Source organism: Dendronephthya gigantea, unplaced genomic scaffold (assembly GCF_004324835.1).
Source record: "Dendronephthya gigantea isolate DGI-Jeju-01 unplaced genomic scaffold, DenGig_1.0 000010F, whole genome shotgun sequence".
NCBI lineage: Eukaryota > Metazoa > Cnidaria > Anthozoa > Malacalcyonacea > Nephtheidae > Dendronephthya > Dendronephthya gigantea.
Window position 1 is genome coordinate 338,897 of NW_021163020.1, and position 24,999 is coordinate 363,895.

The 24,999-nt window shown below is 35.9% G+C and overlaps 4 protein-coding genes across 5 annotated transcripts; 3 read left to right on the forward strand and 1 right to left on the reverse strand.

Annotated features, from left to right (window-relative positions):
- The first annotated feature begins 2,536 nt into the window (after window positions 1–2,536).
- Window positions 2,537–9,377, forward strand: LOC114518346 (coatomer subunit beta'-like). Its single transcript, XM_028538323.1, has 30 exons — window positions 2,537–2,621; window positions 3,110–3,130; window positions 3,254–3,407; window positions 3,519–3,568; window positions 3,668–3,712; window positions 3,834–3,915; window positions 4,002–4,150; window positions 4,229–4,282; window positions 4,394–4,486; window positions 4,552–4,651; window positions 4,773–4,915; window positions 5,071–5,170; window positions 5,285–5,384; window positions 5,471–5,581; window positions 5,655–5,740; window positions 5,851–5,957; window positions 6,052–6,195; window positions 6,389–6,461; window positions 6,538–6,595; window positions 6,719–6,866; window positions 6,984–7,090; window positions 7,192–7,255; window positions 7,371–7,585; window positions 7,730–7,822; window positions 7,913–8,036; window positions 8,132–8,188; window positions 8,309–8,386; window positions 8,464–8,610; window positions 8,696–8,749; window positions 8,928–9,377. The coding sequence occupies exons 1-30, from the start codon at window positions 2,619–2,621 to the stop codon at window positions 8,967–8,969; spliced, it is 2,802 nt and encodes a 933-aa protein (XP_028394124.1). The 5' UTR covers window positions 2,537–2,618; the 3' UTR covers window positions 8,970–9,377.
- Window positions 9,378–9,588: 211 nt separating this feature from the next.
- Window positions 9,589–12,524, forward strand: LOC114518195 (threonylcarbamoyladenosine tRNA methylthiotransferase-like). Of its 2 annotated transcripts, XM_028538140.1 has the most exons (14): window positions 9,606–9,697; window positions 9,762–9,932; window positions 10,122–10,303; window positions 10,377–10,425; window positions 10,496–10,616; window positions 10,719–10,822; window positions 10,911–11,077; window positions 11,158–11,303; window positions 11,404–11,464; window positions 11,548–11,667; window positions 11,744–11,806; window positions 11,922–12,005; window positions 12,093–12,260; window positions 12,339–12,524. In XM_028538140.1, the coding sequence occupies exons 2-14, from the start codon at window positions 9,782–9,784 to the stop codon at window positions 12,468–12,470; spliced, it is 1,548 nt and encodes a 515-aa protein (XP_028393941.1). In that variant the 5' UTR covers window positions 9,606–9,697; window positions 9,762–9,781; the 3' UTR covers window positions 12,471–12,524. The 2 variants fall into 2 exon arrangements, with proteins under 2 accessions (XP_028393939.1, XP_028393941.1); XM_028538138.1 differs by having other exon boundaries at window positions 9,589–9,932.
- A 2,299-nt stretch (window positions 12,525–14,823) lies between these two features.
- Window positions 14,824–24,316, forward strand: LOC114518104. Its single transcript, XM_028538030.1, has 37 exons — window positions 14,824–14,906; window positions 15,146–16,366; window positions 16,456–16,546; window positions 16,628–16,695; window positions 16,764–16,983; window positions 17,061–17,146; window positions 17,227–17,340; window positions 17,418–17,504; window positions 17,589–17,678; window positions 17,755–17,811; window positions 17,913–18,047; window positions 18,109–18,187; window positions 18,263–18,414; window positions 18,494–18,726; window positions 18,829–19,015; window positions 19,169–19,273; window positions 19,351–19,439; window positions 19,514–19,650; window positions 19,757–19,932; window positions 20,045–20,261; window positions 20,331–20,597; window positions 20,711–20,998; window positions 21,132–21,275; window positions 21,360–21,417; window positions 21,486–21,630; window positions 21,716–21,806; window positions 21,925–21,984; window positions 22,056–22,113; window positions 22,194–22,338; window positions 22,414–22,504; window positions 22,619–22,789; window positions 22,943–22,984; window positions 23,091–23,130; window positions 23,242–23,386; window positions 23,489–23,651; window positions 23,768–23,878; window positions 23,984–24,316. Exons 2-37 carry the CDS (start codon window positions 15,522–15,524, stop codon window positions 24,098–24,100), a joined length of 5,304 nt encoding a protein of 1,767 aa, XP_028393831.1. The 5' UTR covers window positions 14,824–14,906; window positions 15,146–15,521; the 3' UTR covers window positions 24,101–24,316.
- Window positions 24,283–24,984, reverse strand: LOC114518106 (UPF0711 protein C18orf21 homolog). Its single transcript, XM_028538032.1, has one exon. It carries the CDS (start codon window positions 24,972–24,974, stop codon window positions 24,354–24,356), a length of 621 nt encoding a protein of 206 aa, XP_028393833.1. The 5' UTR covers window positions 24,975–24,984; the 3' UTR covers window positions 24,283–24,353.
- Window positions 24,985–24,999: the final 15 nt, after the last annotated feature.

The window sequence follows — 24,999 nt, forward strand, 5'->3', positions numbered from 1 at the left end:
AAAAAGGGTCCTACCTGTGTTGAACATAGTCCGGTCGTGAAATTTTGGCAAACAGGCAATTAACCTTTTAAAAATTCCTAGATAACTCTTCTTATATCTTTCCCAAGTGAAGAAATATATAAGAGGGTTTACTAGAGGACTGGACAGAGGCTGTAGAGATGATATTAGATTAAGTATGTAACTTGGTTCGTGAGTGATTTGGGCTCGAGTTATTGAGATCTATAAAAATGAAATAAATCATGCGTAAGTGAGGCTGTAAAAAATGCAAATGTTTATACACCAGGGGTTTTTGAAGGAACAAATTCAGAAACTACAGTGGCGATCTTCCCTTCATCTTGAAAGTTTCGAAATGTTCATTTTAAGACAGAACAATTAATCTATCAAAATTATTTGTTTTTCTGATTTAATCGTATTTACAGCAGCTCCATGACAAGTCTTGAAGTGTTGATTGACGTCAGAACAAAACAATCTGTGAAATGTTCATATTTAATGAAATTTTGTAGGAGAAATTTCGACCTTTAATAGACTCCGGTATGAAGCAAAACTACTATTAACGAAGATAGATCGATTTTCTATCGAAACAACAAATGGTGTGGAGGAGGAGTTAACTTCGATTAAAGAAAATATTTGATTTGATTTAACGATTCATATAAATATTACATTCACGAATTGGCGACCTACCATTAATGGTAGCCAACTGATATAGAATAGTCCGCTGACCATAGCTGTTACCTTCAACAAACGCTTGCTTTGTATAAAAGATTTAGACGCTGTTTTGTTCATCTTTTGTGAAATCCCCCCAGTTTGAAGGTCAACAATTGCCCCTCTTCTGGCAACAAAACGAGCTTGTCTTTCCATGAATTTCTTCAAGGAAATCTTTATCGCGACAAAGCAATAGGAAACAACGAGAAAGTCTGCATAACCAATGACAACAATAATGATAGCAAAATCACTGTCGTGATAAAACAGACACAACGACATCTTTGGAAGCAATACATAATTTCCCCAAGCGAACAGAGGAAGAGAGGAAATACTGATTGAAATTAACAGTAATAGAATAAGAGTTTTAACAGCTCTGCGCATGTTTACGTAAGATTTGTAAAAGAATGGCCGACTAACGGCTGTTAATCTTTCAAGGTTTATTACAGTAACAATAAAGGCACTGTGAATCTGCGTTGTGACAGAGATCCAAGCCTGTGTTTTGCACAGCGTCCCAAACTCTTCACTTTGCTTTAGCAAGGTCCATTTGAATAAAATAGCGAGGAATATACTGGTGATTGTGTGAATAATATCCAGTAGTGCCAACGAAAAGATGAAGATATCCGTCACAAAACGCTTTGCAAAACTTTTGACCGTGATTAGAACGAGGGAATTGCCAATGACAATCGCGACTGACATTATAACTAATGCATAACCTGTTTCAAAATCTTCTCTTTCTTCAGGTTTCGTTTCTGCGTCATTTGAAGAAAGATTAAAAACTTTTAGAATACTTTGATCCATCATATCTTTGGTTGACTGTGAAATACAATCGATTGGACTGTGGTTTTCAGTGAGCTTTGTGTTTGACAATTAATCTTTTGCCATAAAAAACAGATGCCGGTGTTGGAAAGAGATACCTCCGAGCCTTATGTAAACAAGTTAAGCAAACAAGTGCGGGATAAATGACGAAAGCTTATTATTTTCCTTCACGTTGATTGTCCTAATGCGTTCTGAATGTTTACAGTAGAGCTTGTTATTTGTCTAGTTGTCATCTCATGATTGCTAAAATATGAACCTCGTCGATCGTGAAATGTTGTTACGTGCAATATCCAGGGAGGAATGACTTCAATTCCTTGGGAAAAGTATTTTACTGAGGCCAATTGAAGTAGATTACTTCGATATAGCATAACTGCGAGTCGGTGAAGAGTTTAAGATGCATGATCGCGATTAAGCATGATGGTAAACAATCCATCTTAGACCAAATTTATTTTTAAAATCTCATCTCCTGCGTTGATAGTGTCAAGAGGGTCTTTGACTCCTTGTATGTCGAGAAAACCAGAAGAATTCATGCCTCAAAGCCGGCATGTTTTTCGAAATTATCTTTACTGAAAAGTTTTGTTCCATTTACTGTTCATGATTATAATTGGGTGCTGATAAAAATCGGATTTAGGGATTAGTCACAGAGTGATGAATATTTGAAAATCTAAAAAAAAACAAATGCTTGGAAGACAACGTGCCTTCTTTAATTCAATATTTCATGTGACGGGCGTGCAGTGGTTTTCATACCCAAGTAAGTTAATTTGCTGATGTTTCAAAAGAAAACAACTACTGAAAATGGACTTTAATTAAAACTGCAATTTCCTCTATTTTATCGTGTTGTGGACGATGTGCAGAATTTCACGTAATTTTATCCAAAGCCCTCGCGGTCTTTGACGTTGTGGGCGTCACTTTGCGCACACGCACCGTTTGTTGCGCCGCACATGCGCAATTCAAGATCCACACAGTTTGCTAACATGACGTTTTGAATGTTATTATAGTGGTGTCCAGTTCCCTGAATATCAACGTGCCACGTCGGGAGTGAAAAATTGTTCCATATTTGACTTTCATCTATTCAAATAAATCCCAATTTTTCCATCGAAATGGTAAGTTTATTTTAACAAAAATTCTTTGTAGTATTCTTATGAATCATATATGCATTGGTGTGGTGAGAAAAGCATAATTTTACGAGATCACGACTGATATACAATTGAACAATTCATGTTAACTTGTGACGTGTGTGTATTCAAAATCTATATTTTGTTATTATTTTATGTATGCATTTATATCAGTATAGCAAAGAACGATTACCATCGCCGTAAATGCATTCTCTGAAATACCGAATTATAGTATGAATTCTTGCATTTCTCCTGCAGATCTTTACCATGTCTTGATCTGACTTTATCCATCTATAACTATCTCCCTTTTAAATCCATTGATCAATTGAACTGTCTTGTCTTAAAGACAGCACTAACCAAGCCAGCATCTGCATGAATTAAGTTGAAAATCAACATGTTCTTATAAACTATGTACATTTTTAGATTTAAATATTGCAATAAACATTGTCATATAAATTTATTTTTGTTTTTTTTAGCCACTAAGGTTGGATGTTAAGGTTTGTAGGTTTATATATATTTTTAAAATACCAGTAATTGTAGCCTGTGAATACTGATGACTTGGTGGTAGATAATACCATCTGGGAATTAATGGTAACCCTAAGTTTCAATCTTTTTTTTAGCGTAAACTCTCAGCTCGGTCTGATCGAGTAAAGAGTGTTGATCTTCACCCAAATGAGCCGTGGATGTTGGCTAGTCTGTACAATGGAAACGTTCATATATGGAATCACGAGTCACAAACATTGATAAAAACCTTTGAAGTTACTGATCTACCAGGTACAATTATTTAGTTTCCTCCATATCGTCAAGCCAACAATGCTCAGTGCTGTGACACCCAGGCTTGCCATGATGCAATCAACTTAACCCAAATTTTACTTTTATTTTCAGTGAGAGTTGCAAAATTTGTGACAAGAAAGAACTGGGTTATTACCGGCTCAGTAAGTTAGGAAGTATTTAATTTGAATTTCAATTGTAGAATATATGATTATACATTTTGGTTGCACCATTTCATTAACACTAACTTCCTCATTTTGCAGGATGATATGCACTTGAGAATTTACAACTATAATACATTAGAAAAGGTAGGGTGATGAGTTTGAACATGACTAGGAGAAGTTGGTAATTTTATCTGCTTAACCTCCTGAGAGATAGAAGAAGTTGCATTCAAAATCACAATTATTCTTTTTGCAACTATTTATCTAGGTTCATGGCTTTGAAGCACACAGTGACTACTTGAGATCCATTGCAGTTCACCCAACACAATCTTACATACTCAGCAGCAGTGGTACGTTTCCATTCAAGTCTGTTTCTGTGTGTATTCAGACGAAATTTAGAAAATAATCGGTATATTCATCATGTTTTCTTATGTAGATGATATGTTGATCAAACTTTGGAATTGGGACAAAAATTGGCAACTTCAACAAGTGTTTGAAGGTCATACCCATTATGTAATGCAAGTTGTAATAAATCCTAAAGATAATAACCAGTTTGCAAGTGCTTCTTTGGACAGAACAATAAAGGTTTGTCTACTATTTGCTTGTTTTCATTAATGTGCTTCAATGATGCTGGACCAAGGCTGAATGTAAATCTATTTTCAGGTGTGGCAACTTGGCTCAACTGCTCCTAACTTTACCCTAGAAGGACATGAGAAGGTACATATATTGTAACCTTGTACAGTAGATATGTATTTTAGAGCTCATCAACATTCTTTGTTCAGACATTAGGAGAAGATAATAAATTTACAGTTAAGTTTAATGTTATAGGGTGTTAATTGTGTTGATTACTTCCATGGTGGTGAGAAACCTTATCTCATTTCTGGAGCTGATGATAGATCAGTGAAAATATGGGATTATCAGGTAAGTATTTTGTATATTCCTTAATTTTTTTGTTGATCTTTATTTTAATCTTTTGTGTTGCTTAGAACAAATCATGTGTTCAAACATTGGAAGGCCATGCACAAAATGTTTCCTGTGTTGGTTTTCACCCTGAACTGCCAATTATTCTTTCTGGTTCAGAAGATGGTAAATAAATGTTTTTTTCCACAGGAATGGAATATCCTGTGCATGTGTTTGTTTCATGAATATGAAGGTCTGTAGTGGATGAAAAATGATTCAAATTTTAGAAGAAGTTTCTTTTATTTAGGTACTGTGAGACTATGGCATGCTAATACATATCGATTAGAAAACACTTTGAACTATGGTTTGGAAAGAGTTTGGACAATTGCGATGATGAAAGGTTCAAATAACGTTGCTCTAGGATATGACGAAGGCAGTATCATAATCAAGGTGTGCTGAAACTTTATTTTTAACAAAATAGGAGTTGTTTTTTTATTTGTGTATGTATTCTTCCACCAGTAATATTATAAATCATCCTTATCGAGCATCAATGTTTATTGAGGATTTCAAGGCTGTTGTCATCACCTTTTTTTACTTTCTCAAAGCTTGGAAGAGAGGAACCAGCCATGTCTATGGATAGTAATGGCAAGATTATTTTTGCCAAGCACAGTGAAGTTAGTCAAGCTAATTTAAAGAACTTGACAGGTAATGTACATCATGACTCTGGTCTTAGCTCAAACTTGTGGTAATATTTCATTACATCATCATTATGACATAAGAAATGAGTATCGTGACAATTGTTTAAATTTTTCATTGAAGATTATGAAATCAAAGATGGTGAAAGAATTCCTTTGGCCATCAAAGACATGGGATCTTGTGAAATATTTCCTCAAACATTGTCTCATAATCCTAATGGAAGGTATGAACTGAGATAGGATGGTTATTTGAAGGGAATACATCCTTTACTGATGGTTTATTTTTTTTCCATCATTCTTGTGACCAAAGGTTTGTTGTTGCTTGTGGTGATGGAGAATACATCATTTACACAGCGATGGCTTTGCGTAATAAAAGTTTTGGCAACGCTCAGGAATTTATCTGGGCAAGTGATTCATCAGAGTAAGTGAAGTTGTGTTTATGGTATCATAGTAAAAATGATGGTGAATGTAATTTTTATTATCCAAACACTTAGATATGCCATTCGTGATGGAAACAAGATATCTATTCATAAAAACTTCAAAGAAAGAAAGTCATTTAAGCCAGATTATGGTGCGGAAAGTAAGTGAAATTACAGCAGCGGCTGAAATAAATCTCTGCATGCTTCTGTCATGCATAATCAAACTCATTCAGAGGATGTTATCTCAGAAACTCATTCATGCATACTGTAGATATCTTTGGTGGTAACCTGATTGGTGTGCGTTCGACTGCTGGATTATCGTTTTACGACTGGGAAAATACCGAATTAATTCGAAGAATCGACATTCAATCAAAATCGGTAAAAAAACTAACTTCGATCATTTCTTGTTGAAATACACAAGATGAAATTCTGTCATCTCCCAGCTTGATCACCAGTTTAATGAATATTTTAGGTTCATTGGTCAGACAGTGGTGAATTGTGCGCAATTGCTACCGATGATTCAATCTATATCTTAAAATATAATCCGGAAAAAGTAACCCAGGCAATGGAAAACAAAGACGAAATATCTGAAGATGGCGTTGAAGAAGCGTTTGATGTATGTAAATATAAGATGACAACAAAAGGCAATTTTGAACAATCCATTATCCGGCGGTAGATAGCGCAATCCAGCTTTGTACCATCAGCCTCAGGCGAATATTTTAAATATATTATTAGATTAGACATCGCTCTGCAATGTCGAGGCACACGAGGTTCTTGGTATCTCAATGTTAACTGGATCTTTCTTTCAGGTCGTTGGTGAGATTGAAGATGTTGTAAAGACTGGATTGTGGGTTGGCGACTGTTTCATTTACACAAATTCAGGTGATTGTCATTTTCTGAGCAGAACTAAGTTGTGCGAAGTACAACATTTAAGGTAAAAATCTTTATATTTTTGTAGTCAACAGGCTGAATTATTATGTCGGAGGCGAGATTGTCACCATAGCGCATCTTGATGGGTGAGGATTATCTTACTGATTGTTGCACTGGACAATAAAAAATCTAGAACAGTGACATTTATATCCATGATGTTCTGAAGTCAATTCTTGTGCGTTTTATTTATTATGTTGGTTTTTATGTAGCGTTATGTATCTTCTCGGTTATATCCCGAAAGATAATCGTCTGTATCTTGGTGATAAAGATTTAAACGTTGTCAGTTACTCCTTGTTATTGTCTGTTCTGGAATATCAAACTGCGGTTATGAGAGAAGATTTTGAAACTGCTAAACAGGTATTTCCCGCCACTGGTACATATATTTAGTCCGTCATAACATTCATGTGCCACAGTCTTAAATTCGCCAAGCTTCTGTATCATATTGAAGAGGAATGTTTTTCATTTCTTCACAAGGTTCTACCCACCATTCCAAAAGATCAGCGCAACAGAGTTGCTCATTTCTTGGAAAAGCAGGGATATAAACAACAAGCATTAGCTGTCTCATGTGACCCTGAACATAGGTGTGTACATACATATGTGTACAACATTATCATCTGTTGTCCGTCATCAACACCATTCATTCAATAACTAAAGGAAACGCGCATTTTCAAACTCTCTTTAGATTCGAACTTGCAATTCAGTTGGGAGAACTAAAGATAGCCTACGAAATAGCCATGGAAGATCAGGTTTGATATCTTCATTCTTCGTATCATAAATCTTATGAATAGTTGTATCGGGTTATGGATTACTGTATTCTCTTTGTGTTTGCTATTTTTATTATGATATTTCTGTGTTTTACAGAATGAGAAAAGATGGAAGCAGCTGGCGGAGTTGGCCATCAAGAATTGTGAATTCCAGCTGGCCCAGGAGTGTCTTCATCGTGCTGAAGATTTCGGAGGATTGTTGCTTCTGGCTTCATCTGCTGGTCATGCTGACATGATCGCTAAATTAGCAGAATCCGCTTTGGAGAAAGGAAAAAATAATGTGGCATTCTTGGCGTTTTATCTCTTGGGAAGGTATGTTTTTGCACTGAGGATTACGCATGATATACTTTGCATCTTAAATATGCTTTGTAAAGAGATGAAACTGCATCTTCCACATTGAACACAAGTTATTCGCAATTATAGCTTCTAATGATCTCTTCAATATCTTCTAATTAGATTAGAAGATTGTCTGGAGCTTCTCTGCAACACAGGACGCTATCCTGAAGCAGCATTCATGGCAAGAACGTATCTTCCAAGCCATGTTTCCAGGTAAACTTCCAGCCACTTCTTCATCAAATATTGACCGTCAACCGTGTTTATAGAGAGACCATTTGTAACATATTTGTTATACCTTTCTAGAGTTGTTGCTTTGTGGAAGGAAGATTTAGCAAAACATAACAAAAAAGCAGCGAACTCATTGGCTGACCCAACGGAATATGAAAATCTTTTCCCAGAATTTCAAGAAGCTTTAAAAGCAGAACAGGTTCATTCTATTTTCTATTTTCTTCCTAGGTGTGAAGGGTATGTGTGTCTTTTCTTATGCGTCTGTAAGCTTGACATCATTTTCCTTCATTTTAGTTTTTAAAAAAAGAAAGAATGAACCTTGTAGCAGCAGCTGATTACCCTCGACTAACTGTAAGCCGCTATCTTATCCATCGTGTTCACCTGAAAATTTCTAACCTGCTATTAAAAAAAACCATTAGAAATATTCTCAGTATTACTGTTAACTTTATTCATTTATTTACTTCAATCTAGAATAACTTTGACCGAAATATTTTTGAAGAAATCAAAGGTGTTGACCCCACGGAGGATTCCAGTGTTGATAACGTTACTGTAAGTCTTGAAGAACGTTCCTATCTAACAGTAGGCCTGTGAATTATTTGGCTGAGTCGTAATTTCTCATTCTTCAGGATTCTGTTGGAAATCTAAACATCGGCGCATCCGCAGAACAAGCAACTAAACCAGTTGAACCAGTTTCTGCTGAAGTTACCAAACCTCAGGAAACCCAACCTCCTGCTAAAGAACCAGTGAAGAAGACGCCTTCACACAGTGATGAGGTTTGTAGGGAAATCAGTTTATATATTGCTTATCATCGAGGAAAAGGGTTTAGAAATTGTTCAAACAGTTTAAAACTTGTTTTAGGATTACGATCTGGGTGATGAAGATCTCGACTTGGACGACGACGACGATGATGATGTACGTATTTTAATCTCAGTCTGATTCTGTCATTTCAAAATTAATTCCATTCCTTACTGTCTCTAATATATATTATATCGGTGGTAGAATTGTCTGAAAACATAACTGAATCCATAATAATGTCAATCCAGCATTGCTTTAATATTTTTTTTATTAATATTTTTTTTATCATTTATAGGATTTTGAACTAGATGATGACGATCTACTGGATGATGAATGAAAATTCAAAATTCTCGAGGGGGAGATAAACACACAAACATGGTCTATTGTCTATAAACATCAACGTGTACATTCTCACCAGACACGAGTCGTAGGAATTCAAGAAAATAAATAAATAGATCAAATAGTTTGTGCCATAACTGCCAGATCATACAGTATCTTGCTCACAATGATATTCTGAAAAGAAAATGTGTCGATTCTCCACTGAAAACTTTGCTGTATGATCTGCCAGTGGCAGTGTGTAATTTTTCTAACAATCCGTGTATTGGTTGTGATTGGACTTATTACACAATGAATGCACATCATTTATACACTCAGACTTGTTAGTTAACATGTATCAAATAAAGAATTTTAATTATATTAGCGTTTTCTACAAATTTGTTCAATGTTTAAAACAAATCATTGCAAATTACTTGGGTGATTAAGATTTTTTGCTGCAATACTGTGTCAATGGTTAGGTTCGTGATGATATAAAAATCAAAAATGAAAAAAAAAAAAAAAAATTGTCACATAAACGACAAAATATCAACTAAAAGCTCCTGTCTGGCGAATATTTTTGCGGCTGATGTTGCGTTGAAACCTACGAATCGGGTGTTAGCACGTAGAAAACAAGAGTTGCATAAACAAGAATAGAGTTGATGATTATGAATGAATGAATGAAAAACTTTGTTAATATTTCAATCTAAAATCATGTCTTGTGGTGGAGGGTTAGACGATATCGAAGATATTGTAAGTAAAGATGACTTGACTCCGAATGACAGGATTTCTGTTAAAAGAGATATTTTACCCAAAGCAAGAAAGGGAAGAAGAATCATGAAAGATTTCAAAGATGAAAAACCATCTTCTGATAGCATCATTCCAGGGACACAAAATATATATATAAAGACGTGGGGTTGTTCACATAATAATAGTGACAGTGAATATATGGCTGGTCAGCTAGCTGCTTATGGCTACAAAATTATAGGTTAGTATTTAAATTATTTAATACACTACACTATATAATAGTGTTGAATCACTGATGATGATGAATCATATTTATTTGTACTGTATGTATCTGTAACACAATATTGGTTTGCTATGGTTTTCAATGAATACAGGCTAGGTACCTTAAACCCTACCAGTTTATGATACCTCAATACATCCTTCCTTTCAGACAATCCTGAGAATGCAGATCTTTGGCTGCTAAACAGTTGCACGGTAAAAAATCCTTCAGAGGATAATTTTAGAAATAGCATCAAGAAGGCAAAAGAAAGTGGCAAGCATCTTATCTTAGCTGGATGTGTTGGACAAGGACAGCCAGGGCATGAAACATTGCGTGGACTAAGTATCATTGGTGTAAGTGTGTTTACCAATTGTTCAAAATAACCATCATATGGACAATTGACTTACAGTGTTTTCTGATTTACAGGTTCAACAAATAGACAGAATCGTAGAAGCAGTAGAAGAGACTTTGAAAGGTGTGTTGAGGATCCTTTTTGGGAAAAAGATTTATTTAATAACTTTCTATGAGTTATTTTTTACACTTAGGTCACACTGTTCGAATATTAGGGCAGAAGAAAGAAAATGGTAAAAAAATTGGTGGTGCAAAGTTAGACTTGCCAAAAATACGTAAAAATCCACTAATTGAAATAATTGCTATTAGCACTGGGTAAGTTTTTAGTCATTCACAAACTCTGTACATGTGTTTTTCTCCAATCATTCTTTTAATGTTCTCTATTTTATTTCAAAATGCTTCTTGCTATTGTTGTAGATGTCTAAATCAGTGTACATACTGTAAGACAAAGCATGCCAGAGGTGAATTAGGAAGCTATTCTCCTGAGGAAATTGTTGCTCGTGCTAAACAAGCCTTTCAAGGTTAACTATGTTCCAATTTGTAGCCTTGATTCTAATGATTACCTTCATTGTACCCATTTATCCCAATCTTGCTTATGTCACTCTCCAGAGGGTGTGGTTGAAATTTGGTTGACAAGTGAAGATACAGGAGCTTATGGTAGAGATATTGGGTCATCTTTACCTGAATTATTGTGGCAACTTATTGAGGTGATTCCTGAAGGAGCAATGTTGCGGTTAGGCATGACTAATCCTCCCTATATTCTGGAACATCTTGAGGTATGGATAAATTATGGTAACTTCTCTCTGAGGATGATCCTTATTGGAATCTCATGTGATCTTATGTAATTCATTATTAGGAGATAGCGAAGATCATGAATAGCCCCAGGATGTATTCTTTTCTTCACTGCCCAGTACAAAGTGGATCCGATAGTGTTTTAGCTGATATGAAACGTGAATACTGCATTGATGATTTTAAACATGTCGTTCAATATCTTCAAGAGAGGTATGATAGTTTTCCAAAGTCTGTTCTGTCAAAGAAGTCTTTGCTTTCCTAAACCCAATGTATGATCCATAAACATTGGTTTACCATATCAATTTTACAGGGTACCCCATATTACAGTAGCAACTGATGTCATATGCGGTTTTCCAACTGAGACTGAACAGGTATTTATGGTGATCACTGTTAATTTAGCTTGTTTATATTTTGTGATAAATATCCTGCTCATTTTGTAACCATTTTGTTTCAGGATTTTGAAGAAACTGTGAAGATTGTTGAACTTTTTAAATTTCCCAGTTTATTTATTAATCAATTTTACCCTCGGCCTGGTACGCCTGCTGCTCGTATGAAAAGAATTGACACAGCAATTGTGAGTAACATTAGTTATTCTGCAATCATCCATTGCTACAAACTATATTTTTAAATTTTACTGCATCAATTTTTAGGTTAAAGGGAGAACAAGGAGAATTACAAAACTATTTAACACTTATCAACCATATGATCATAAGGTACTTATCATCTCATGTTTCACAAGACAGCATTCTTGTAATATTTTACATGTTATGATATTTAATACTATTGTGTGTTAATTCAGGATATCAATTCTATTATTAAACTCTTTAGTTGGGTGAAAAACAGAAAGTTTTGATTACAGAAGAATCTCATGATGGCATTCATTACGTCTCGCATAATAAAAGTTATGATCAGGTACAAATCATCCAGTGTTATTTATGATATCAAGACTTTTATCAAATGTATGCAAGCTTCATGTTAACATTTGATGTCTTGATACAGGTGTTAGTTCGTAAAGATGAAGGTGATTTGATGGGAAAAATGGTGGAAGTTGTTATTACAGAAACTGGAAAGCATTTCCTGAAAGGAAAAGTTCTTAAGAACAATCCTGTACATACACCAAGTATTGCACCACCTTTTGCTAAAGGTGTTGTCAGTGGTGTCAAACAGGTATGCATTCTGTTGTGTTATTCAACCCTGTTGATTTTCTAGGAATCAAGTCTGATTTTCTCTGAATGTCCTCTGTAGATACCAAAGCCATTCTCTACGACTTCACTCAAATCTAATGTTGAGTTCTGGATTAAATCTGCTCTCCTTGTTTTGTTGATGGCCGTCATTTTTGATCTAATACGAGTTGGAAGGCATTGGCTTCGAACTTGATGTGATGTTTATGTTGCAAAAAAATAAAATCATATAATAAAATTGTTCTCTTCTTGTTGACTTTCCACTTTTACTTAAAATTGAAATTGTAAAATAATAAAAATGGAACTTTTAGTGTAAAAATTTTTCCAACAAGGGTGATATTTTTCTGCACATGCGCAGTAGGTTCATAATGTGGCATTGTTGAGTGCACCACAAGCAAGGGAGTCTTATTGAATGACGATATTAAATACGAGGATCGAATGTTTCTTATTGCTTGTGAGGAAATTGGTCACCTTTCGTCCAATTAAGAGGCGGATACCTCTCGCGTCTGTGTGATGTATGTGGCTGTTCTGAGGCTTTGTTTTGACGTCTGATATCATCAACACATGCATATGGTGGTTTAATCTCATTACTCCGGCGTCAGCGACGGAGTTGAAAATTCGCCCCGGTTTTGTTTTGTTTTTGTTTTTTTTTTTTTTATTTTTTTTTTTATTATTTTTCGTCGTCGCAAGTCTGTAATGGCGCGAAATATACTAGTATTTAAAACAAGTATGTGACCGTATTTATCTACGTCCCAGTCTTATCTCCCAAGACTTGTGGTGCACAGCTTTGGCTAATTTTCCAATGCGCGATTCGATTTCGCTCGCATGATACGGCAATTCCTCCAAGAGGAACAAATAAACCGTTCTTTTCATGCTGTTCGATTACGTTTAGATTGAATTGGGGTAAGAATATATTTAATACATGTAGACCCGGTCCTATTTTAATAATATCGCTGCTATTTTGCCGTTTAACAAGATGATGTGGTCGTGTATGGGCGCGTTGACACGTCGCGTAGTTTGCACAGGATCGAAGATTTAATACAACTATATAAGCGCGAATTCCAAAGGCAAAGTGTAAGACGAAGCGAATGTATCATGCGGTTTATTTACATTTTTGAACAATTGAACTTCTATACTGCGATGTTCTTCTGAATTTCGCGATCGAACATTTAGGTTCGCAAGGCATCTAAATGCGAATATGTATGCGAAACAATACGCGAACTGTATTGTTTATGTTCAGAAGCTCTATATTGAAGACTGGCACGTGCGCCGGAGTTAACGCCAGAACGGCGTCTTGTTTTTTACATATTTACCAGCTGCATATGTGATCATATTTCCCTAACTATAAAATTGTCTGGGTTTTCAAAACTGTTGCCGATAACAATCTGCATATATGCTTGACCAAAAGCAGAAATATAGCGTAAATAGATCTTGTTAGACCGATATTCGCTATTTATAAACACACGAAATCTTGCCAAGTGATCCTTTAATACAATTTCATACCTCCTTGGACTTTGGATTGATAATAAACAGACAAAGAGGTAAGTAATATGTTTGAGTATAAAATTTTCAGAGAGACATCGATCAATGTAACAAAATGCTTGTTTGTTTGGTTACCAGTATATACATTTTGAATATGGCGGGAAATATAACTTGGCGTGAAGCGTTTTACTCCCTTGTCCGACTCTCGTACAGTATAGTGTAGTGTCGTCTATATTTATGTCGCTATAGTCAAGTGGGATTATTTGTACTTTATTATTCTCTTCATTTTTCACAGCAAGCATGGTCTACTAGTGATATGGTTATATGAAACAGCTTGGAAACGCGTCACGCGTGTATAGGAATTAGGAAGTAGGCTCCTAGTTGTTACCAGCGGGTAAACGCCGGGTATTTAGGATCACAAACGGGTTAGCTATGGTTCCTCGTAGGGTAATTTTGGTTACGAATAGGTTACTTTGGGTAACAAGCATGCAATTAGGGATGTAACCAGGATAGTTATGGTTGCAGTAAGGATAGTAAGGACTACAACTAGGATAGTAAGATAACTAGCAAAAGATAGATAGAGTAGTTCAAGTAGGCAAATAGATGCGTAACGACACGTAACGACACGTAAAGACAATTTCTTATTCTCTTAAACTGAACATTTTCTGCAATGCATATCTTGTTATAACGACAAAGGAATTTCGTCATGTTTGCTTAAGACAGATTACTTGGTCATGTGTTCATCTACTCCATTCAACCGTGCCTCCATTTACAAAGTTAAAATAAGATTAGAACTGAAAAGAATTCTGTTTCCTTTCTTCATGTTTCGAGATAGCTTTCCCTTGTTCCTCCTTCTGTATTCCAGGAACATGCCATTGAAATAGTTTTACATGTATGTTTAAGAATTTAAATGCGGCGTACTTGTAAAGCAATATTTGTTTAAAGGAAGAACATGTCAATCACTCTTTTATTATTCATTTTTTGAGGATTTATTTTAAAGTCAATGAACCTCGTAATAAAGTTGTAAACTATAAACACCAGCGTAAAGAATTCTCTTTTAAATTCATGGAAGATATCAAAATTGGTTTATATTCGCATAGACTACAGAATTAGACATTTTTTAGTCCGCACTTATATGTAAATGTTTTTGGTAAGTTTTATAATTTAAACTATTAACCACAGTAATGAACTTCGGCATCAAACAAGCATTGTCTTTTGCCGAAAAGCTACAGGCTTTCATAGTATGTGTTTGTACTGTTTACAAGTGTCAATTTCATGCTTCGTTGGATTGAAGTAGCTTTAAGTATTCATTGATTTGTTCATTTACGACTTGTGGTTCTTATTCTTGTGAGGCGGCTTCTAAACTAAATATCGCTCCTTTTGTTACAGGGATATATAGTGGATCCAATGCAAATCGTTTGTGGATTCAAAACAATTTATAAAAATTGATCCTCCAAAGAAAGCATTTAGTCTGGAAAGACTGCCAGGGATAAGCAATCATACGACACTCAAACCTGTGGAATATTTAGCTAAAGACAGTTTCTTCGGAACGGAAAACGATCACATCTTTTCTAATGGAAAACGTTCTAATCCAAGTGGGAGAGGAGCTAGTTTTATTAACATAACATCAACTGGTGTTCATGGTAAATTCACTACAAACTCTTCACGCAGTGGTAACACCACGCATTCATCGGATAAGTTTGACCCTCAACTTTCAGAAACAAACTATGAGGTAAATAGTAAAATACCAGCGAGTTACAGCAGAATGAATGGGAACTTGATTTACCGCGATGAAACAACGGAACATTCGACAAACCGATATTCAGATTCCTATGATTGTGGTGACAGATTTCCCAATGGTGATGAAGAGCAACTTAGAGCGCAGAGTAGCCTTGTTTCTCCAGGAAACTACGATATGACAAGAAAGTCGTTGGTTCTGGATCAGGAGGAGTACGCTGCTAGTCAGACTACAGAAGCTATCTTAGCAGAGATATTTGGCAAGAATACTCAGAACTTCAGGCAAAAATATTCTTATGGCGATCATGCTTCAGGTCACTTGAAAGAAAGCTACGATGGTGCAGAAGCTTTTTCTCGTAGAAATAATTCTTCTTTTAAAATCGAACCGAGTTTGGTTGGAAATATTCGTCACAGAAGTACGAATTCATACGGTGAAAAAACTGCAAAGAATTTTAGCACAGAGAAAAGCAGTCACGAAATAGAGGAATTCATTTCTTCCGTCAATTCCATTGGAAATGATACGTTGTACGATACGTTTTCTACGGACAAAAATGAGCTTTTCAACGCACCAGGGGCGAAAGTTTCGAATGATCTATATGACTCACATTTGGGAGGAGATCGAATTACCAACGAAGACTCTGATATCTTAAGAGGATCCGTTAATACCACTGCTGTCAATACTTCAAAACAAATTACAAGTTCGTCAGCTTCAAATCGTTCCTCTCTTGTTCAAAGTAATGTTGTGGATTATTATGAAAGGTTGAAGAGTGAAGGTAAAGAATGGAAAGAAGAAAGGATATTGGAAAGAATGAATTCAAGAAAGGGTGTCAGGTCAAAAAGCAGTGAAATACCATTAAGGAATGATGATCACAGGTAAGATGAAATGTTCTGACAGTAGGAAGATCAGCGCGCTAAGTCATTGTGAGATTTAATTCGAGAGTAAATGGACGGATAAAATTCAGTTTTAGTTTATCAAAGTCTTGGGAATCAACAAGAAGTAGAAAAGAATTTCAGTTGTTAAATGGGGACGATGGAAAAGTGACATATAAAATGGTAAATAACTGATATTCTTCATATTGTGCTAGGCAAGATTGGCACACAGCTATTATTACCATCCACTTTTGTTGTTTTTAGACGGACATTTCTCCGGAAGAAAAAATTAAACAAATGTTTCGAATGGAAGAAGAGATTTGTCTGAGAAGGTTCGTCTGCTTTTGCAATAAAACTTGCGATAAACTGGCAATAAACACAACTAAATCTTCTTCTGTAGAGCTCAAAAATTTCACAAACTGAAGCTGCTGCAAAAAGTTTTCCTGGCTTGGCAGAGAAGATCACAACTTTTGATCATCAAAGCAGATAAACTGTGTAGATCACATCTCTTGCAGAAAGGCATTAAGGGTCTGATGTTCGCCGTAGAACATCAGAAAATTTCTATTGGTAGTTTTGCAGGGAAACAGGAGAGAGTTTTGGTCCTAAAGTGTTGGCGACTGGTAAGTTTCATGCGGTTTATCCACTAATCAGCGGTGTTCGAGGTCTGTGGACTACAGAGGTTCCTCTGTTTTAATAGTGGCAGCAAAAGACACGTGAAAGACGAAGAAAGAAAATGCAGGAAACATTTTCACAGTGGCGTTTTTATAGATTACATGTTGAGAGGTTGTTTGAATTAATAGATTGCTGATGATATCGAGGACTCGTTCACTAAAATCTTACAATTTTTTGACAAATTTGTGTAGAACCAAGCTACTTGAAAGCATCGCTAACAGACATTTTTTGTCGAAGAATTATTCAAAGTGGAAAGCACGTTTTAGTTCGAAACAAAAACACAGTTTAGCCAATGTTCATTTCCAGTAAGTAATATATTTTTCTTTCGACAATAGCAAAAATCTGTTATAAGTAATCTTTTCGTTTGCGTTCGTTTTCTTAGAATTAATCTGATCTACAAGTACTGGAATTGTTGGACTGTTTACGTGAAAGAACGTCGTGTCAAGAATCGTTTAACCAGCATTGCAAGGTGCATGGGAATATATTGATAATATTATTTTGCATACTGTCAAAATTTGCAATCAATCTTATCTCAAAACTTATTTTTCTGTAGATACCACTATGGAGAAAAGGTGCAATATCATCTCTTTGAGTATTGGAAAAGCATCACTCAAAAGTCCTTATTTAGTCGTCGACTTACAAGGTTGTGTGTTTGCATGAACTCTCGTCTTTCGTTTTTTACCAGATATTTCTCTGATACCTCGTTCTCTTTCATTTAGACGACGTGTTTTATTGAAGTTCTTTTTCAACTGGAAACACTGGACACAATACGCAAAGTACTTTTATCATCATTTTCCATTTCAAAATAGTCAATAACGAAGTCTTTATTCTTCATTGTTGATAATCCGTGATGTGATTATTTCCAATGAATTTCCAGAATTGTTCATCTACGCTTGCAAAACATGTGCAAAGAATACCACAAGAAAACCCTCACAAGAAGAATGTTCAGAAAATGGAAGGAAGCGAGGAGAATGAAACTTGCTATTGATTTTTGTAGAAAAACACAGCAAAGGTAAATATTTTACTGATATTCTTTTTCAAGTTATTTGTTTAACATTTTACTTTTTTTCCAGACGAGCAATTAAATTATGGAATCTGAGATACATGAGAAAACGACTCCATAAGCATTTGTGTAAAGCTGTGGCGAGATCGGTAAGCCGGAGAGTCTTGTTGCATCGCTTGGTCTTTCTCAGAACGTTCCTAGCGTTTCGTTGTATTTCTTTTCAGGCAAGGAAAAGAAGATTCTTTGTGAAATGGATGAATTTTGTCAAACAGCAAAAGGAGTCTCGAGAAGAATGTATGAGCATATTGCAACACGTATACATCAGAGTTGTATTCCATTGTTGGAGGAATAAGACAACAGCGAGAATTCAAATGAGGTATGATTCAGACTTGGCCGTGTCTATATTGTTGTACGTTTTGAGGATTAAACAACGGAATATTGTGTAAATTTTGTAGGAGATCAATGCAGTGTTTCCAGCAAGAGAGGCTTCATAGATTAGTTCAAAAGAATTGGGAATCTTGGAAATTTCAATTGAAAATTCTGGAAAGAAGGAGACGTTCCAGGAATAATTGGTCACTACGCTGCGTTACAAAATGTTACAACGTCTGGAAAATGAAAGTTAAGAAAACACAACTTCGAGTTAAACTTCATGAAAGTTGTCCAGGATTTGAAATCCTTTTTGTCAAACGTAAGACGATATCTATTTGAGGATTTCTCTATTAAGGAAAGAAATTTGCCCGTAGTTCAGCATAGAGTTTCTTCTGCTAAACTACGCCTGTGTTTATTTTAGGATATTTTGTGTGCTGGCTGCTAGAACTGAAGAAAATCAGAGCAGAGGATAGAAGAGTTCAGAACGCAGCAAGAATTCTACAAAGAAGTAAACTTGGCCGCATTCTTCAGGCTTGGCGAGTTGTCAATCAAGAAGAATGCATTATTGAACCTCTCATCAAGAAACGAGTTCGTAGAGATACGGCAAAGTAATTATTTTCACGTTCCTCATGTTGTCCTACTGTTGATTTTTATCCTTTTATACCTGCTCCTAAACTGGGGATTCATCAGTCCTATGATATCCCTTATCGTACCTCACCTTCCAGCAATGATCGTCACCTTTCGATGCCTTGTGTTTGTAGAGCTTTTGATGCCTGGCGCCGTTATATATTGCGTGGAACTGGTTTGAGAAGATTTTTGAAAATAAAAGATGACAGATCAAGACAATCAGCGTGGAGAACGTGGAGGTTAGAACCTCAGTTGATTGTAGTAAGATATTCAGTTCTACCTTTTTATGTTAATCCTATTATTTATTATTCTTTAGTCTTAAACTGTGGTGTAGAAATAAAGAAAGAGAAGTTTTGGAAAAACTGAGCTTCTCGAAATTAGCGAGACACTTCTTCTCTTGGCTGGGTCAGTATTTATTGTTTTAAATATATCTAAGACTTCGATGCTTTATTGTGAAAAAGATTTTATCAAAACTGTAGAGCTTGTGAAAGACATTCGTGAGAGCGAGAGAATTGCAGAAAAGAGAAAAGAAAGTTTGATTAGAAAATTTGCTCAAACATGGAGGATAAATACGAAGCAGAGAGTTGAGATAAGGGAATCAGAAAACGCACTAAAGGTTGGCGAAATTTTTATTCAAATCATGTCAATTTTCTCAGTCTATTCGAGCTAAACATTGTTAGGTTTCTTTGCGAGCATTTCAACCTTATTCTCTCAAACTTTAGGCTCGTCGTCGGATAATTCTGGGAGTTTATTTCAACTCTTGGTTACGAAAAGCCTCGAAACATGCGCAAACTATGACATCATTAGTAAAATCAGCTGACGAGGCCGGGAAAGAAATGGTAATGAAAAGATCATTTTTCAGATGGCGAAGACAATATTCAGTAGAACTCAAGGCAAGGTATGTAGACTCAATCAAACCCAAGAAGCTGATTCAGAAGACTGCAATATTCAACCAATCTTCCGCAAGAAATTATTGAAGAATTTCACTCTTCTTGTCATCCGTTTCATAGAGAATACATCAGATCAACGCAGAGGGAGATGTTAAGGATAATATTTTCGGCTTGGAAAGATTTTTCGAAAACAGAATTAGAACGAAAAGTCTGTGACTTTGCCACGAACCTCGCGATGGAATCGTCCCAGGGCTCCGCTTTCTTGTCAACATCTGGTTACCAAACCTCTCTAAAAAACTCGTCATCGTCTTTACCTTTTCTCGCAGCTGATGAAGAGGTTTGTATCGGATCACTTAGCTCAAGGATAGACACCGTTTATATGTTTGTATAATTTGTCGTTTTCCAGATCTTCTCTCCAGTTCCAACGCCTCGTTCTCGTCCAGTCACGCCGACATTAAGTTTTGGTGACACTTCAACACCGCGACCATTCGCCATTTTACCCAGCTATCGTCCTGTCACCATCGACAGCCCGTACCAACATTCTGGTCCTCGCGCATCACCATCATTAAGCAGACAACACAGTCTTGAACAGATATTAACACCACAACGTTCAAGTGAAGATGACGGGGTTCTTTCTTCCGGGGTTCATTCCGCCGGGGATGATAGTGACCAGGTGAGGTGGGGGTGAGGTGGGGTGAGGTGGGGGTAAGTGGAGGGGTAAGAGGGGAAGCAGTTACCTGTTGAAGTGTCAAATGGTCTGGTGAATATAACTTATCATTTTTGCAGGATGATCGTACGTCAATTCATATCACAGAGTCTCTTTACTCGTATCAAAGCACATGTGATAGTGTCGTGCGTGATCGTGAATTACTGGTAACAGAAACAATTATTCACTGGCGATCTTTATCACTGAGTGTCGCGTTCCGCTCGTGGTTTAAATACACGCAGCACATGAATCACGTGAGAATGACGTATACTGAATGGATGGTACGGGATAGAGAGAGACTTGTGACGAAATATCTTAGCAAATGGAGACGTTGGTTATTTATTTCTGTCCTGGCCAGGCAGCATTGGGTGAGTTTTTTTGTCCTTTCTGTGGTTGATATTTCAATGCAAAAATAGTTGATGATAGGCAGGCATGTCGCCTCCATAGGCAGGATAAAGTGCAACTGTAGATATTTAGCTATTCTACTTTATCCTATCTTAGGTCAATCAAGTGAAAAAGAAAGTGTTATCACAATGGATAGATTATCGCAAACAGCAAATGCATGGGATCCGATGTAAGGAAGAAGCCAATGATTTCTCTAAACGACGCTTGCTGAAGAAGTTTTACGATATCTGGAAACAAAAGGTCGGTAATACGTTGCTTCACAGAAAGAGAAAACCGTTCTAACTTTATTTCCTGACGATCTTCTCATTTTCAAATATTCAACAGAGAACAGCAAAATGTCAGTTACAGAACATCGTCTTGCGTTGGCAACGATCGGTCAAAGGTACGCCTGAAGTCGCTTTCAATTATATTTTATATTATTATCTCTTCATTTATTCCACATTTCTTTAGTCACAGACATGGATAAACAAGTTATTGAGCAATATAAATTAGCTGATCGAGTGCATTGTCTCAGAAAAACGTTTAACTATTGGAAAAAGGCAACACGTTTTTCCCAAAAGGCGACATTTGCATATCAAACTTCACTATCACGAAGGTGAGAAAGTATATTTATTTGGCATAAACTGGGTAGATGTATTCTGAAATATTGTTCTATATTAAATTTTCTGTATGATTGTTAGATGCTTTCTGGCTTGGCGAGATGTTTCTTCTTTTCGAGCTGAACATCGGAAAAGAATGGAATCATTCAGAACAAAACGTGTGTTAGCGAAGGTAAGACTAAATATACCTTCTGAACGCGACACGTTCATTATCAGCAAATCAGAACCACCAATCTGGGCCTAATTGCGATTCGATTTTTCTAATAAAGATCAATTTATTTGTGTTTCAGGCTTTCAAGGAATGGCTGTCATGTTACGAAGACGTTCGAACTGCCAGAATAATCATCGGGGTAATTTTTGTTCTAAAATCGTGTCTCAAGAATTCCGAGTTCATTTGACTGGAAATTATTTTTATGTTTAGGTTTCAGAAGAGCGAAGAATTGACAGGATTTTCAAGGCGTGGCATAATTGGGCTGCTGGTAAACTAACAATTAGAATGATAATTAATAGCTATAACTAGTTCTAATTCCTAATTACCGTCCTTCTAACTGACGTATAGCAACAAGAAATAGAAGGAAGATTTCTTATGATTATCACCATTCTCACGAGAAGAGAAAATTGAGAGAGAAGTTTCAATTTTGGTCTGCTACCAGCAAAGAATGCATCAAAATGAGAGAACATTATCAAAAAACCCTGCAAAGAAAGTAAGAAAAGAGGGAATCATATTAATAAGTTCTTTTTTCGAGTTAATAATTCCCCAATTATCTTTTCAATTATAGGGTTCTTAGATCTTGGCGCTCTGTTTTAATGCACAAATCAACTGCTGCTACATCAATCCATGAGTTTCAAAACATCGTTATGAAAAATTTGGTAAGAATGATGATTATATTTTCCTTAATAAATCCCCATCGTGGTTTTCGATTGAATCTTGAAATCGGGGACGTTCACAACCTGATATATATCTCTGTGTTTTTCTACATATAGCTGCGTTCGACGTTCATTTTCTGGCGCACAAGAGTTAGGAATAATCAGATTATGTTAGAGTACTCTAAGTTAAAAGAGAAGCAACATCTCGCCTTGGCTTTTAATCGATGGAAACAGAAGAAACGTCAGAAAGATGCGAATAAACATTTCTCTCAAAGTCTTATGAAAAAGGTAAATGATCCTAATTGTGGTCGGAGATCAGATTAGCTCATAAATGAACAGAAGACAGGCTTAGTTTTAGAAAGGAAAGCCAAGAATGACGCTATAATTTATGTCTGCATTTTGTCTTTCCTGAGTTTGTAATCATTTTGTTTTTTCTTCAAGTCATTCATGTGCTGGTGTAAACAGATTTTGAAACGAAAAAAGGTATGCCGTTGGATAGCTACGCTTGTGTTTTGAAACGCTGAAGCCTTTCTTATCATATACTGCTTGTTTGGCAAAATTTGTAATTTTCTAATTCTCCAATTCTCAGGCGAGGCAGCATTTTAAATTTTGGCAGACGAAAGCTGAAGGTTAGTTATTTCAATGAATGTCAGGGTCGAGGAGATTCAATGAAGACATAGTGATTAGTGAGAGCCTGAGGAATTATATGAAAAAATATTTACAGTATTTTAATCTTTCAGGAAGTAAAGAATTAAATCAAGTGGCAGATACACTAGTGTATGATTCTGAGAATAGATTATTGGAAAATAAATTTATGTTATGGAGAAAGCTCACAAAACATTCGCAGGTTGCAAAATATCATCATGAGACGAAAATGACACGAAGGTAAGAAAACAACTTCTTTCTATATAAAGGTGGAACTGAGCTAGAATAGAGAGTTAATATAAGTAGCCGTTCGTGATATTTATATTTCTTGTTCGGCTTTAGACATTTTCTGGGATGGTTTAATCTTTTCCATAAAGAGAAGATACTACAAAACAAACTGAAGGAGTTTCAATGTTTACATCATCGAAATGATTCGGGGTTGCTTGTCAAATACATGAAAATATGGTTGAATAAATCTACGTTTTCAACAAAAGCAGATAATTTGGTTAGTATATTATCGGATGCCACTTTGATAAGACAAGCTATACATATGTCATATCGTCGTAAAATGAATATCTCACACGCTATAAGAATGATATGAAGGAAGCCTTTTCATTTCAGTATCACGAAACGTTATATTCAAGATATTGGAAATTGTGGCGACACAGCTTCGTTCGTAGGAGAGTTTCTTTGGCCATGGTACAGCATGACAATCAAAAAATGTTATCCGAAGTAATATATTTCTTTTGATTTATAATACATTGAAACATACACTTTAAAAAATAGCCACTTCTCGTTGTTCGTATCCTTTAGCGAAGTTCGTTCTCCGTTCTTTAGATATTCAATGCCTGGTTTATTGTGAGCTCCTCTCACAAAAACCTTTCAAAGGAGATCAAGACGTTTCGTTTGAGAAGATGGTTTAGAAGATGGATGACCCGTTACAATAATTCTTAGAATTGGATAACAAGTACAGTAATGAATTGGGCAATGAAGAAATATTTCGGCCGATATCCACATGTGTGTTAACCCAGGCAAAACAAAATATCCTCACAGACTGTTTGTAAATTCTAAGTTTTTCGTACGTGTAAATATAAATAATAATATTTTCATATAGGTAATATATATATTGTATTTTCAATGTATTTTTATGTAAAAATATACATCTCTGTTCAATACCATACGATACAATAATGCCTACTGAATTATGTTAAATAGTTGCGAGAAAGTTCAATAAGCTGGGAGATTCTGTTTGAGATGATTCTAATTTTTCTTTAGCAAGAAGTTCCTTTAATTTGCTTTTATTTTTCTTTCTAGTTCCTGTGGAGTTTTGTGAACGAGGTTGACTCTGTGTTCTGGATAATTCTGGGGTGTATTTAGCGGTGACAGATCCACTTTTTGATAACGTGGGAGTCTGGCACAACCTTTTGTCCATCCTTAATGATCCATCATCGTTCCTCACTCTTCTCCTCGTTACTCTCGTTGCCCCTATTTGTCTTGTTTTCCACCCACAATAATGGCAGAGAATCTGTAAAAAGTTAGATGATTTGGGAATTCTATCCAACTTGCTATCGTTTTTCACCAAGCATTTCTTTCCCTTTCTGCGTCTCCTTTTCGGCTTTATTCTGAATGTACAGTTTTCCGCCGTAAATACGGTGCCACAATGTTCACATGCATTTGAACACCACTGAGACTTCTCGCCTAAACCTTCAATGTTTGAGTCGTTTATACGATCAAAGTATTTCATTGTCATAATTCGTGACAATTCAGGACATTTATCACGATATTCATTGACAACAGCTTGTAAGAATCTCGAATTTGTGGCATTCATGGTCACAGATCAAAGCTATACCACA